The sequence below is a fragment of the Taudactylus pleione genome, unplaced genomic scaffold (genome assembly GCF_031769625.1).
Source record: "Taudactylus pleione unplaced genomic scaffold, aTauple2 ptg000309l, whole genome shotgun sequence".
In the NCBI taxonomy this organism is placed as follows: domain Eukaryota; kingdom Metazoa; phylum Chordata; class Amphibia; order Anura; family Myobatrachidae; genus Taudactylus; species Taudactylus pleione.
Window position 1 is genome coordinate 13,041,493 of NW_028284710.1, and position 16,164 is coordinate 13,057,656.

Below are 16,164 nucleotides of genomic sequence, written 5' to 3' on the forward strand. Positions count from 1 at the left end.
AGGGACTCCATCTTGAACTTGAAAATCTTCAGGTAGGGATTGAGGACCTCATTCAGAGTCGGTCGAAGTGGCCGCACAGTCGTACAGAAAAAGGGGCCGGATATGCAAATGATTCCCTCGCAAGTTGCGTCCCTAAGTTCGGATCGGTAGTTGGCCGACCAAGGGGAGGAAGCGGTCGGAAGACAAAAAAATACGCCCCCTTCTCGTACGCATTGCACGTCATCTCCGGGCATATAAGGATTAATCGAGACCATCGGAACTGGTCGTAGAGCTTAAGGTTGACCATATCCTCTCTTAAGCTCTACGATCATGTCAGTGTAAAAACCTCCCAGGTCACATGTGCCGTGATGCTACTTTGTTAATTATGCACTCCCATAATCCGCATGCACTCCCATAAAACGCCGTTCGCATAATCAGTCATGCCTACGTTTGGATCTCCACTCCCCCGTTTTCAAGCACCTTCCCCTGTTACCACCCACAAACGCCTCCATCTGTCACTCAAACTACTGACCGGCTGTGTTCAAGGAGAGAGAAATCTCTGATCGTAGCGGCTAGTTTGCGCACGAGCATTGCGAACTTTACGCATGCGCAGTATAACGAACATCGGTGGGGTACGACCGCAACAACAGACTCTGAATGAGGTCCTGAGATCCTTCAAGTTCAGAATAAGTCTGACCGAGCCATCCAGCTTCGGAACCATAAACAAACTGGAGTAGAAACCTTGGCCCTCATTCAGAGCCGGACGCTCTGAGCAGAGTGCTCGCTCTGAATGAGGGCCGTCCTCCATAAAAATGGAGCGTCCTCCTGGACGCTCGTATAGCTGTGGGTCACCACCCACAGCACATACGAGCGTGCAGGATGGTCGCGATGGTCTTGACCATCGCGACCATCGCCAGTGCGACCAGAAGCCTGTGGTCGGGTTTTTCGACCACAAGCCCTGGAGTGATTTTGGCTCTATCAGAGCCAAAATCACTCCCACTGACATCACTAGTGATGTCAGTGGGGCCGGCTTCAGACGGTAGGCGTTCCCTTGGGAACGCCTCCGTCTGGCCGGCACGCCCACCAAAGGGGGCGTGCTGTCAATCAACATCGACAGCACGCCCCCTTTGATCAGACACAACGAGCGAAGGAAAGTCCTTCGCTCGTCGCGTCTGGCGCATGCGCACGATGGAGCTCCCTCCGTCGTGCGCATGCGCAGTGCACACCATCGACCCACTTGCGAGCGGACAGCCGCTTGCGAGTGGGTCTGAATGAGGCCCCTTGTCCGGTCTAATGCCTGAGAACCTGGACAAAAACCCTCGTGGACAGAAGTTTTCTCGCTAGATGCGTTCACTTGCAAAGGCAGGCAATCGCACGGCAAGGCATTAGCACACCCACTATGTATTGGCGTGCAATCGCGGTGTATGCAGATTTGTCTCAAGACGCCCACTTATGCACATCATCTCCAGGATGTGTATGCAACCATCGGTAGTATCGAGTACCATCAGAAACGAACACAGCGCTTGCGGTTGACCATACCCTACCGCAAGCACAGTGTGAAATTCAACCAAGTGACGTGTACTATGATGCTGCGTCTTAATTATGCATGCCTCTGAAATGTTGAGACGCTCAGACACGCCTGCGTTCGCACCACTCCCCCGTTTCCATCGACCAACACATTGCCACCCACAAACGGCTTGTCCTGTCCTGTCCTGAGCTATGCGCAGTGAATGAGCGCTTCCCCATCGCTTGGACTAGTTTGCGCACTGCAATGCATACGCACATTGTGAACCATCGGCAGCTACGAGCTAATGCAGGAAAAGGATAGGAAGATAACAACTGCTGGGACATCGGAAATTTTATATCCAGATGTTCCCAAGCTGAAACCAGAAGAGAAACTAGTTCTTCTGAAATTGAAAAAGTAACCTGCCTTTGCTTTATTAAAAAGAAAGTCGGGTGTGCAGACCCCTTTTCCTCATCTCCTATCTGCAATACCTGTTGAATTGCAGAAATTAACCATTCTATCCCTTGGGACATAGGCTCAGGTTGCTCTTGGAGCTCCTCAGGCGAATCCTGAGTATATATTCGCCATCCTCTAGAGCTGGCATTTCCTCTTCCTCCGACTGGAGAACTGAGGGTAACTGTCTCTTTTTTGAGACCTGCGGTGAGAGTCCCGATGAAGTGGCATGTGACGACGCCATGGCTTTTGTGGTCCCTTCCATAGATGTAGCTAAAGACCGCACCCATGCCAGTTCCTCTAGAGTAGCTGATCTAGAAGTTTATCTCTCTTTACGAGAAGCCTCCAGCTCAGCAGAGAGATGTGACATAACGGATGCAAACTGTTCCACCCAAGACGGCAGTTTTGTCATCCGTGGAGACGCTTGCTGTGGATTAGACTTGTCACAGAATGTGGGGCTAGATGACTGTGTATACTTTTCTGCACCCTTTGCGCAGGCAAATGACTTCTGAGAAGTCTTAGAACCCCTTCCAGCCATGGTACATACAAAACCCACACAAACAACAGTAAAGTGTAGTGGAGAGGGTTAACAGGTAAATACTAAGATATGCAGAGGTAGGAGAGAAGGGCAGAAAAGGAGTATCACACTTGCCCCCAAAAAGCACCTCCAGCAGTGCTAAACATGCTAGGCACAATAAACAAGTAACTAATTGAGAATAGAGTAGTTACTGTCTACCTAAATGCTCTCCCAACCAGCCTAAACCCCACTCTGCACTTACAGGACAGGTCTGGCTCTGTCTCAGTGCAGCATACAGTGTACTCCGTGCAATGGATGCCAGCACACTTCAGAGAAGTGCTGGGGCCGCTGGGAGGAAGGAGCAAAACTCCGGAGTTAGGCTCCGAGCGCCCCTCTATGTTGCTCACTTCAGTGTAGAAAGCACGCTGTGTGAGGGAGACCCCACAGAGCCACTACTGTATGCCGTCTGGCTCCGTTAATCGGAGCCACTGCTGTTTATAGTGCCAGCTCCCACTTAGTACCGTCTATACCCCACTGTCATGGAGCCTCCGGTGTCCTCTAATGGATGAAGGAGAAAGAGTGGTAGGAGGAATAGAACTCACAACAGTATGGGACTCAATGAGAGATGGAGGCTAGAAGAGAGGAAACAGTGACAGTATACATGGTGGGTGGAGTGCATATGTGAGACAGTCGATGGTGAGCAGAGGGTGCATGCAAGAAGCTTTTTGACAAATAGTCCTGCCTAGACCATCAATCTGAACACCTTTTCCCTTACATGCTCACCCCTTCCATTGAGTGGTCACCCTGCCCACCAGCAATTCCCTCAAAATGCTATCTGCCCTATATGAACCCAGCTTCTTCCTGACATTTCCCTTCTGTGTGCTCCACATGCCTCCAGCTTCTCCATCACATGCCAGTCAGCCCCCCAGCATTCCTTACATGCCCCCATGCCACAAATGCTCCCAGCGTCTCCCTGATATGTACCACTGTGTGCCCCCAGGGTCTCTCTGATATGCCTCCTTCACATCAGCATGTTCCCCATATCACATTTGCTCCAAATGCTCCCAGGATCTGACCACCAAGTGTTAGCCACGTTCCCAGCACAACCTCGTGTGCACCAAATGCCCCCAGCAGTGTTAGCCGACTCGCTGACTTGCAGCAATATGTACTCCACCAAATGCCATGCTTCTGTAACATGCCCCCATCCCAGCTGCCTGTTCCCCACATCATGTAGGGAACAGGCAGCTGGGATGGGGGCATATTACAAAAGCATGGCAATTTGGAGTATACATTGCTGCATGATGCCATAATGTGCCCCCAACAGTATCTACCCAAGTATCTTTGTGATATGCCCCCCAGCAGCGTATTGTCTAAATGCTCCCAGCGTCTCTGTGAGATGCAAGCCCCACTCCCCAGCAAAGTGTTCCCTACATGCCCCCCTCTGCCACAAATGCCCCCGGCGTCCCCTCAGCAGCGTATACCGCAAATGCCTGTCAGCTTTCCAATGTGGCGCAACAACTGCCTCTACGTCCACGTGGATGGACAGTGGGGAATGACGCTGGCCAGTAACTGATGTCGTCAGGGTACATCTACAGAAATCTAGTACGGTAGCTCTATCCACTACTGCAGCAGCAGAGAGGGGTGGTTTTGTGTGTGTCTGTGTTGTGATCGGTCACATGGTCAGATCACATGATCTAAGGACTCATGATGACGTCAAAGGATACGATGCTGACAGAAAAGAACGGAACTTAGATCAGCTGCCAGACGCTGGGAGGAGAAACATGGCTGCCCCCGGGAAGAAAAAGAAGCTGCTGCAGCAGGAAGAGCTCAGGCAGATGATGAGAGCCAAACAGCGTGAAACTGCGGCCAGTAAGAGAATCGTGTCCCCGCTGGCTAAATATCCTTACATATACGGAGTACTAGTTTAGTGCTGATTGGAGCATGGGTGGCAGCGTCCACACGCAGAGAGTAGACAGCTGGGATGGTAGTGGACAACCAGGGGTGTCAGCTTGCCTGATCAGTATCGCTTGCCACATAACATGGGTTACACTGGTTTTCTGCTCTGATCTATTTATTAAGCCTTGGATGAGATAATGTACCAGTCAATCAGCTCCTAACTGCCATGTCACAGGATGTGTTTGAAAAAATGTCAGTTCGGAACTGATTGGCTGTTAACTTATCTCTGTTCACTTTATTTTCATTCAAAGCTTAGTAAATATATGCATATACATAGAGCTATCGCGCTGACAGGACTGGAAATATATTTAGAATCGCTGTTTAGAAATTGCTCGTCTATTATCTTGACAGTGTTCTAGATTCTTTTAAACTATGTGTAGATTGTGATCAAATTTACAGAATCAATTTTGAGGGAATTCAGCATTTTGAACTTGTATACATCTGTGTAGGTCATACTCTAGTACATTTACATACCTGGTAAGGCTTGTGTTTCCATTACCGTTTATGAGTGTGTGCCTGGATCATTAAATTTGAGAAAATACAGTATAAGCAGTTCCTCTTCTGTTCTTTTTATGCTTTACTTATATGTAAACATGCATAGCAGGGTCCCATTTAACAATGATTTTTATTATCAGCAGCATATTTAATTTAGTATCACAGTGATACTAACGAATATGCCGTTGGTCTTTAACATGACTTACCCCTCCGGCGAGGTCCAGTGACACCCCTTCCTCAGCTGCATCCTCCGCACTGTTGCTGGTATCAACGGGCTGTTGTGTCTTGGGGTGATGGCCAGTCTGCACTTGCGCATTACCCTTTAACACGGCGGGGACTTGGCAATGCCTGGAAGACTTTGCTGAAGACAGGCTGTTGCTGTGTCTTGATTACTGGCAGCTATAGGTTTAAACGGTACGGTGGCAAGCTAAGTTTACTGCTTTTTTTTTAAATCCTGAAAGGAGGACATTACCTCTTTAGCGAGTGCTATAGAGGTTGTGTCTTGTTGTTGAATGGGGCCCGGGTGCGGCGCCCACACTGAACGGCGTTCACTGAACGTCTTTCAGTGCAGGATCCTGACCTCCTATCTCGGAACATGAGGAACCTGACGAGTGTCGTCAGGTTGACCAGCATGTTCCGTAGATAGTCGGGGTTGGCAAGGACCCAGCGTGCACACGCATTGCTGGTCCTTGCCGGCTATCCATTACACAACTTTGTGAACAATGTGACCAAAACCTCCTGTGTTGGTGGGATTGTTCAAAAACTCGTATAATGGATAGGCCCCTTAAGTCTGTTATTACCCAGTCTTGTTTTATTACTGGTTGTTGCCAATTGTAAAGTGCTACAGAGTATGATGTAAATATATAAATAATATTATACCTGTTAGAAATATGCTTGAAAAAGCGTATTCTTCAAGTTATATATTTTCAAACATAAGTGAAAGGTATTTTGAAATATGGAGCTTAAAAATCTAATGTTTAAAATATAAATTCATTTAGTGTATCCCATGGTCTTTTGTTCTTGAAATAGCAGATCTCAAGACATGACTTTGCAAACTGTATGTATTAAAGACAACATTGTTCTGCATAAACCTTAACTGCACTTTATATACATACAATAATCTTGGACATTTATCTTGCATTGTGTGCAGTATACAGATAAAAAGTGAATTGCTGTGGCAAGCACACGTTCTTGGAAAGCAGCATAAAGAGGTGAGGTTAACTGGATTTTCATGTGATTTTCTTTTCGTTTGAATAGCTCACTGTGCGGGAGTATATGAAGTGTTGAAGCGGCATCCACGCTGGTTATGTGCGCTGATACCGCTTTTCTCCGATGTATGATTGGGGGAGTTGGATGGTAAATGACAGGGGCGCTCTGTGCCCCTGTCATTATCGGCGATGCTTTCTGCAAGATAGCAGCGCCAATGGGCAAGGCTATGTATGAACGGTCATCGACAGCTACAGCCTGGCGCTGCCCTATCCCCACAGCAGGCACAGAGCTGTCCCTGCTGCGGCAGCTGCTGGCTCCAGGGCTGCACGGGGATCTCGTGATGCTTGCGAGATCCCACGCATGCTCAGTGGAGCCGGCCAGGACTGAGACACAGCGCATCAGCACTAGGCTGATGCGCTGTGGTCTCTAGCAGGGATCACCGGAGGGGGGAGTTTTCACTCCCCTGCTCCGGCAGATGAGATGGTAATACATGTCATCTTTAGTGCTTCCTGCTTCGCCTCGTTAAGTGGCGCTATAATACATCTGCCCCTGAACTCCTAAGCACTTTCTGTGATCTCATTAATCTGAAGTCAGTCTAGTGACTTTTGTGCCTCATTGCCTCTGAATGATCAGGAGAATGCTGTCAAAGAACATTTCAAGTCCACATCAACAGTTAATGTAAACAATGTTTACTATATGTTACCATGGTGTACTGCACAGAGGGAAGAACATGGGGAGTGCTACAGCCTAGTGCTCCTGCGCTGTGACTCAGTCCCGGGCCAGCTCCACTGAGCATGCGCAGGATCTCGCAAGTATTGCGAGATCCCGAGCGCAGCCCTGGAGCCGGTAGCCCACACAGCAGGGACTGCGCTGTCCCTGCTGTGGGGATAGGGCATCACCAGGCTGTAGCTGTCAATAGCGACAACTGCAGCGGGTGGAATGGTCAGGCGAACTGACTGTTCATACATAGCCCAGGCTATCGGCGCTACTATCTTGTAGATAGCAGCGCCCCTGTCAGACCCACATGAATACATCAGAAAGAAACGGTATCAGTTCACATAACGGGCGCTGGTGCCGCTTCGGCGGTTCATACATCTGCCCCACAGACTTATAACTGATTCTTAGGAATGACATGGGCTGATTACTGTACTTTGCAATTAGGCTTTTACGCAGGCTGTTCTATTGATGCTAGAGTTTTCCAACCTGCATAGTAGTGATGCTATTGTCTTTCTCGTAAATTAAACGCGTTACCTTTGTAGGCAAAGTGATTTCTACATAGTGACTTTTGAGCTATATGTGTAAAATCCATCCTTTCGGTTGAGATTATAGTGGGGGGGAAAAAGCATGTTCTGTATACAAATGCAAGAGTTCAAAAGACAGCACAGATGGTGTAATGGTTATCATTACTGCCTCACAGCACTGTGGTTTTGGGTTCGATTTTTACCATGGCCCTAACTGTGTGGAGTTTGTATATTCTCCCTGTGCTTGTGTGGGTTTCTTCCAGGTACTCGGGCTTCCTCCCACAATCCAAAAACATACTGGTAGGTTAATTGGCAACTGACAAAAAATTGTGTGTGTGTGTGTACATACACACAAGGGATCATTTTTGTCAGTAGCCAATTAACCTACTAGTATGTTTAGGATTGTGGGAGGAAACCTGTTTTGGGGACTATAGATTATAAGCACCACAATATGTGTATGCTATATAAATAACTGGTAATTAATAATAATGAGACAAGGTAGAACAGGTATTATGCCTGGCTCTAAGTGGAGTCATAGAATGTACACATGTGTGCTGGTTTTCTATGCTCTCTTCCAGGCAGAGGGAACATAGAAAGCCAAGTTGTTTTTCTTGCATGTGAGTGAAAAATTGATTTAAACAAAAGGAGAAGTAGTCTTATCAACATATGCTGATTGATATTTATCCATACACAAATATTCATTTTTTATTTATTTTTAGTATTTTATTAATTTACCATTTAAAAACATGTAACAAATAATACAACATAAGATAAAACATAGTGATGCTTGATAGGCATAATACAGCAACATATCTAAAATTCAATACCAATTCCAACATTCAGTAAATAGAACCAAAGCCCAATATATAATGCCTAGTGCCAAATTGAAATCCACTTCCACATTTAACCATCACAACTATAGCAATTTAAATATTCTAAATATAGTGACCTAAAACATAACTACAACTATAACAATTAAATGTAACAATAATTATAACAATTACAACCAATTTAAACAAAATAAATATTAACCATGGTAAAAATCTATATAGTTGTTATGGGTATCCAAACCACTAACACATCAACTATACATTTATTAATCTCAAATATATTAACCACAATCTTAATAACTTTAAATATAGTGATTGTAAATATTGATTGATTATAAATGTGTTTGCTTCAGTTGTAATAACTATAAGTGTATTAATGGAATCGGTATGTAATACGACAGATGGGATCCAGGCAGTCAGAATCCCGATGCCTGGATTCCGACAGGGTTAACATACCGACACTTGGTGGTCAGTATGCTAACCGTCCGCCTCTCCTTACCCTAACCCTCCCTCCCTGGTGTCTGAACCTAACCTCCCCCTAGTGCCTAAACCTAACCTCCCCCTCCCCGCAGCCTAAACCTAACCCTCCCTCTAGTGCCTATCCCTAACCCTCCTCCACCTCCAGCGCAACTTACCTTCGCCATCCCAACGGTATAGATACCTGCACAGGGATACTGACCGGCGTCAATATTCTGGGCCGTTATGGTAAACTTCGGCATAAGTACCGTTATTAAACCATATATATTGTGTCTATAAATATAATAATGACCGATATACTAACTAGAAATATGCTTAATACTTATAAACCACAAAATTACAACCAAAATATATAATTTATGAATAAAAAAAAAAATTATTCCCATGTAAAATGTAATAAATATCTCATCTTGCAATATAAATTTTATGCCTATACATAGCATCACTTATATATACAAGAAGAGAGAAAAAAATAACTCAAAAGCTGCACTGGCTCTTTTATCATAACTTAAATACACAAGAAAACCATACACTATTATGTACATCTAATATTTGGCAAATGTTCGCCTAGAGATAAACTACATGAAATTTTCCTTATTTCTTTATAATGAGGCAAATCTGGACTCCAGCCATCCACCCCAAATCTGATTTCAATAAAATTTTTGCCTTACATGTAATATAAACGTGTCTTTCATGCTGTACAGTAAGGCGAATCAAAGACAACCAGGCTTCAATTTCTGGTCCCTCTGGAGCCATCCATAAACTGGCAATAGACACTTTAGCTAAGGCACACATATTTATTATAAACTGTTTTTTACTATTTTTATTAACAAGATTTTCCTTGATCGTTTCCAAACTCGCTACTGGGGTGAGTATTACATTTGGCATTCCCAGTTCAATTAAAACAGACTTAACCTGCTCCCAGAATTGGCACTCCAACTATAAATGCCTAAATGACCTCTGTGTGGCATTTAGAACAATGATCGGAATGCGGCCTCCATATCTAACTAAACGAGTAAGATATGTATGATGTAAAATAAACAATTGAATTTGTTGAAATCTAATAGAAATTAAAACGGGGTGAATGTGAAAACTGTGTCAGCAAGGTATGGCTAAGCTGTAGATATCGATAGAAATACTCCTGTGTAAGTTGATCAACAGTTATCATACAACTGACCTAATGTAGAAATGTCCACAGGCTACCAGACTAAGGGCCTGATTCAGAGCCGCTCGTAAGCGGCCGCTCGTTCGTTCCGAGCGATGTTTGCCCAACTGCGCATGCGTACGGATCGTAATACGCATGCGCGAACCAGTCAGTGCGGCCGAAAATCGTTTGTTCGCTAAATAGCTATTTTGAGTGAGAGGAGGAGGCGTATGTGGGTGGTAACAGGGGAAGGTGCTTGAAAACGGGGAGTGGAGATCCGAACGCAGGCGTGCTTAAAGGTCAAAACGGGAGTTTTAAGGGTGTGCATAATTAATACAGCAGCGTCATCGACCACGTCACTGGGTTATTTTATAGTCAGAACTGCTCGCAAGATTGTGGTAGGAAAAACCAACCACAAGAATAGCGAGCAGTTCATACGCTGGTCGATGTACTCGATTAATCTAATAAATAGCGGACATGACTTAGGATGCGAGCGGCCATAGGGCGTAGTTATCCAAAAAATGACCGCAAGTTTTGTTCGCTCGTTCAGACATAGAGGCGTCAACAGACCGCAAAGAGCGAATGGTTCATTTGAATAGCCACCCCTTTTTTCTGAACGAACGACCGCAAATAGCGTCCGGCTCTGAATGAGGTCCTAAGTTCGGCTGTAAACCAGCCAGTTCTGTCAGTATATTCGAGCTACTCAAGGAAGTATCAGGATCTTATCCAGAAACCTCTATCATTTCGGAGACATGCCTACCAATAAACAAATATTCAATCGAATGAATACACATCATAAATATAGATTTATTCTGTGTGGTTCATAAACATATTGATATAAATTGATAATGTATTTTACTGCTACCTAGGCAAAATAAATCATGCTTTCACAATATTTAATCTGTATATTTTGTTGTTAAAGAAAGTTGCAAGTTTAAAAGGCACAAAGGTAAACACAAGTAATCCATCAGTCCCTGCACAACTCTGTCAAGCAACCAAAAGAAAAAGTGCGAATTCAGAGAGTAAGGATTGGAAGCGGACTAAAGGTAAATAACCTCACAAAGCATTTCGGACCAGTGTATGTACTACATTTGTTTTTTGTAGAGTAAAATTTATCTTCTTAAAACTTTTAAGGATATTTCTGTCCATACAGGGTTATTGCATCATACCTAAATGTTAATTGATATAAACAGCGATTTTACAGCAGCAGTTTACATGATCAGGATCACTGATTCAATTGAAAATGTTATTGAATGAGATAGGGCATCAGTCATCTGCGCCAAAGATGCGCTCAAATCAATTTGCAACAAACCCTCAAAACCAAGAGTATATGTTCTTGCAGGATATACAAGACCTTACCTGATCAATTGGTTAAGGATATTAGTGTTTTTTATAATTGCAGTTAAGAGACTTGAATGACAGACAACATTTGGCCTCATGGAGCGAGACAATTTATTATACTAATGCCCTGAAAAATGTGTGTTTTACGTAGTGTGCAGAACTGCATGCATCTTATGTATGAATTCCTAATAACCTTTATACCCAAAATGTCGCTGTTTAGTGTAGCGTACGCATATGAAATAATCGCTTTCCAGACTTTGAGTGTCGTTCCAAAGCACAAAAGCTATTATTCACATAAAAGCAGATAGTTACACGCCTTGATCTATAATACAATTAGCGCAAAGGTTGTACAATATACAAGGTGTAGTCGATACATACGCAGGCGCACGGTCCCAGTTACAGTCATCTATCCAGAGGCCTGTGGTCATCCCAGAGAATGGATACTAACTGGGACCGGGACACAGGCTATATACCCTAACAGATCATGATAACAACAATGTAGACCGGCAAACATAATTCCATTGGTTCTCGGTCTTTGTAGTACGCTGTAGTTCATAGGACAGTTCACTAGGGGTATGTCCCAATTCTCCAGATTACATTGTCGTTCTTTAATTAATTTTAATTAGATAGAGACACTACATTACAGTGTATACGTTCTAACCAACAATTTCCTATATTCCATAACCATCGAACGCAATATGCTGCTCCCTTGCTGATAGGTTCACATATCTGGAAATAAACAGTGTGTCAGTTTAGTACCAAACATGCCATGTCTATCTTGTTGTATACCATAAATATTAAATACATGCATTTTACATCATAATTAATAAGTTTAATATAAACCATAATGTGCAGGACCCTTTTATGAGTGCGTGTTTATTTATGATTATATGTAAGTATGCGTTGTGTCTTCATGCAGCGTAAAAGGTGCGCTGTGTGTTAATATATATAATTATTATATCCTCAAACTGGTTATTTATTTTACTTCTGTCTGAACTAAAAGAATGACAGACAATGGGGTTTTGTCCTGTTCATAGATGGAGCAAGCTTTGGCAAACAATCTGATAATTTTAACAAAAGGCTCTCCTAATACAACTGTTTGTTCTACTTAACTACATCAACATTGGCTATAAGGCCCACATTTCTTAACAATAGCTACACGTCTGGCAATTGTTTATAAATCTACATCCAGGACATTTCAATTGTGCATGTCAGTGTCTGGGTTACATTTCAATTGCCACAGACATACTGTGTACATATTTGAAGTAAACACTCACAGTATCTTTGTGTATTCTTGATTATTTGTCACAGGCATGTCTAAAGACAAGTCTGTCATCACTGAATATATGAAGTCTTTAATTATATATATTTATGTGTATCCGTGCGTATGGGGTATGATAGGATTTTAAACAGTATGCAGTGGTAATGCGATCGCACGATGCTCATATTAGCATCACACACCATGATTTCATGCTGACGACGCAAGATGGCGTCATCAGAGGCAACCTAAAATGGCGTTGCTCGATATTAATTTTGAGATCTGGTCTAAGCCAATCATCCGGCTTCGACATGTGATATGTGCTGCCCTTCATACCACATAAAATGCGTATGCTGGAGAAAGATGCGCTTACAATTTAATGAATGAATTATGTTGTAAAAATGTATGTAATTGTGGATATGTGGGGGTAAATGTAATAGCCTGTGCACTGCAGGCATTGGCGAGTTCTGTGTGAAACTGCCCAATGTTTTAAAGAAGCAGTTGCTTAAAAGGCAAAATCATCCTGGTTTTGCCTTTTTAAATTACTACTATTTTAAAACATTGGGCAGTCTTACACTGATCGTTGCGATGCCTGCAGTCCACAGGTTAGTAGATTTACCCCCAGTGTCAGTATCACCATCCCAAAATGTAGCTGGTAGCAAAATTGTTGCTACCAGCTTGCACCGGGGTTATACATTACTTGACTGATGTATCTGTTTGGGCTTCCATCGCCTGCATGCTACACAAACACCCATACTTTACTTGACATACACTTGTCCATCCCTTCCCTTTTCCACTTCTCTAAGCATACAATATAGTAAGCTAAAGATGCACTTTACTGTATATATGGCATTATATTGCACATTTTATGTGCACATAGGCAGTACAAACATGTATGTTTTACCGATGGTTGATAATTTCAGCTAGACATTAGGCCGACAGTGAGCTACTGTAAAATTCTTTCCGACTTCATGGCAGCCATTATAATGAAATTACATCCTGTTCCCCTAGTACTAGACAGGAAGTTGTTTTTTTTTTTTTCCCTTTAGGGACCACCCACCTAGAGTACATAGATTCACTCCTCCTTGCTCCCTAGTCTTTTTCCTGTCTCCTAGTCAGGACAGTGTAGGGAATATGTAATTTTTGTTGGTGCAGGGCTTACCTTAAGATATTCCCAGAGCATCCATGTCTGTAGCCGCGGTCTGGATGGGGTGGTATTCAGGGGGGAGGCAGGTGCATGGCCGCATCTGTCATGGAGGAAGATACTTGCCTGTCTTTTATTCTCCATCTGCTGTAAGGTACTGCATGTCTTACTCACTGTGTGTCCCCCTCTGCTTAATGTTGTGGCGGCAGGTGGAAGTGCCGCATGTACTGATGACGCGGCTGTCCCAGCGGTTTATGTGGGACGGTCTGCTCATGCGCCCACCAGGTCATAGGTCAAGAGGCATAAAAAGATGGTGCCGCTCACCGGAGGTTTATGGAGCTGCTTGTTGCCCTCCATTTACTAACTTACTACAGACAGTTTGTCTGCGTCCTCTTCAGACAGCTACAAATTGGAGTCCTCGTGGAAAAAGAGCCTTCTCCCCAGAAGCCTGTATGTGCCCAAATTAGGTAAGTCCTCATTGAAGGCACGTTATTTCTGTATTGGTTAGTTAGGCTGTATGGTAATGGATACCATCTTATTCTGTGTCTTCATCTATGGGAGCTAGTAAAAACTGCAAGGAGAATCCTCTCATACATCTGTGCTGCTTGTGATAAAGCTTTCTTAGGAAATCCGGATGCATGGTTTTGCAAGGACTGTGAGAAATAAACTATACCTGTTGCTAGTCAGTTTAATCGGATGCAGGATTTGATGGATTGGATGAGTCATTTGTTACTAATGAAGAAATTATGGAATTGCATGGTTCTAAGAAATCTAGCTCAAGCTAGATTGGATTTTGGTAATGATACAAATACATCAGAATTTGCTTTTGAGGATGATGTGGAGAATATTTCTACACTATTCCTCACTTTCTCTCCTCTGACCTTCCCTCTATTATCCTAGGTGACTTCAATATTCCTATTGATATCCCCACAGAAGCCTTTGCCTCCAAACTCCTCACCCTCATGTCTTCATTTGGTCTCTCCCAATGGACCTCCTCACCCTCCCATGTGAGTGGGCATTCGCTTGACCTGGTCTTCACTCACCGTTGTGATATTTCTAATTACTCCAATTCCCCATTCCCCCTCTCAGACCGTCACCTTCTCTCTTTTAACCTATCCCTCTCTCCTTCCCTTTCACTACCTCCTATGACCACTATCACTAAGCGTAACATTGATGCTATTGACACAGTTTCTTTTTCTTCCCAGCTTGACTCACTTCTCTCCCCTATCCTCTCTCTCTCTTGCCCTGAACAAGCCATTTCTCTATACAATACCTCCCTTACTTCTGCTCTGGACTCTGTTGCTCCGGCGATCACTATTCACCCCCGCAGATTTACACCTCAACCCTGGCATTCCAAATGCACCAGATACCTGCAAAAGTGTTTGCGAACTGTCGAGCGACAGTGGAGAAGTTCACGCTCTAAGGCTGATGTTCTCCATTTCAAATTTATGCTCTCATCTTACAGTGCTACCCTTTCCCTTTCTAAACAGTCATATTTGAAAAACCTCATCTCCTCTCAGTCCTCAAATCCCCAACGTCTCTTCAACTCCCTCCTCCGCCCACCCCCTCCTCGCCTCCCCTCCTTGCTCTCTGCCCTTAATTTTGCTACCTACTTTACATCTAAAATTGACTCCATACGTCAGGACATCATATCCCACCAGTCCCCCTGCTATCCACCTCCTCTCTTCCCAGATCACCCCTCTCCTTCAATTCTACCGACTCTAACTTTCTTCTCCCCTGTATCTGGAGAGGAAGTCATGTCCCTCATCCAGTCCTTCCCTCTCCTTCCACCTCCCCCCTTGACCCTATCCCTTCACGTCTCCTCCGCTACCTCTCTCCTTCTGCCTGCTCCCATCTTGCCCACCTCCTTAATCTCTCCCTATCATCAGGCACTGTCCCGTCTGCATTTAAATATGCCCTTGTCTCCCCGTACTAAAAAAAACAACCCTTGATTCCAACACTCTCTCCAACTACCGTCCCATCTCTCTCCTCCCTTTTGCTTCCAAGCTCCTTGAGCGCGCTGTTTTCAAGCACCTTACCACCTTTCTTTCCTCTCATTCCCTCCTTGACCCTTTTCAGTCTGGCTTCCGTTCTCTCCACTCCACTGAAACTGCCCTCACAAAAGTCAGCAATGACCTCCTTGCTGCTAAATCCAAGGGCCACTACTCTCTGCTCATTCTCCTTGACCTTTCTGCTGCTTTTGACACTGTGGACCACCCTCTCCTTCTGCAAATCCTTCACTCCCTTGATCTGCGTGACACTGCCCTCTCCTGGCTATCCTCCTACCTCTCTGACCGATCCTTCTCTGTCTCCTCTCATGACTCCTCTTCTCCCCCACCGCCTCTTACAATGGGTGTTCCCCAAGGTTCTGTTCTTGGACCTCTCCTTTTCTCACTCTATACATCCTCACTAGGTGAACTCATCAGCTCTTTTGACCTCCAATATCTCTATGATGATACTTAAATCTACCTTTCCTCCCCTGACCTCTCTCCCTCTCTCCTCACTCGTGTCTCCAACTGTCTCTCTGCCATTTCTTCCTGGATGTCCCAGCAATGTCTTAAACTTAATATGTCTAAGACTGAGCTAATCATCTTCCCTCCCCCCTACATAACCACA

The 16,164-nt window shown here is 44.3% G+C and overlaps 1 protein-coding gene across 2 annotated transcripts in view; it reads left to right on the forward strand.

The window, feature by feature from the left end:
* Positions 1-4,103: 4,103 nt before the first annotated feature.
* The window catches only part of ZNF830 (zinc finger protein 830), an 89,070-nt gene continuing 77,009 nt past the window's right edge, over positions 4,104-16,164 (forward strand). The window contains exons 1-3 of one of the 2 annotated variants that reach the window (XR_015868743.1): positions 4,104-4,350; positions 6,016-6,115; positions 10,728-10,851. Coding sequence is in view for 1 of the 2 variants with exons in the window: in XM_088442369.1 (XP_088298495.1) it covers positions 4,130-4,350; positions 6,016-6,115; positions 10,728-10,851 (445 nt within the window). In the remaining variant the exon portion in view is untranslated. The remainder of the gene's footprint in view (positions 4,351-6,015; positions 6,116-10,727; positions 10,852-16,164) is intronic. The other variant, XM_088442369.1, reaches the window with a different exon arrangement.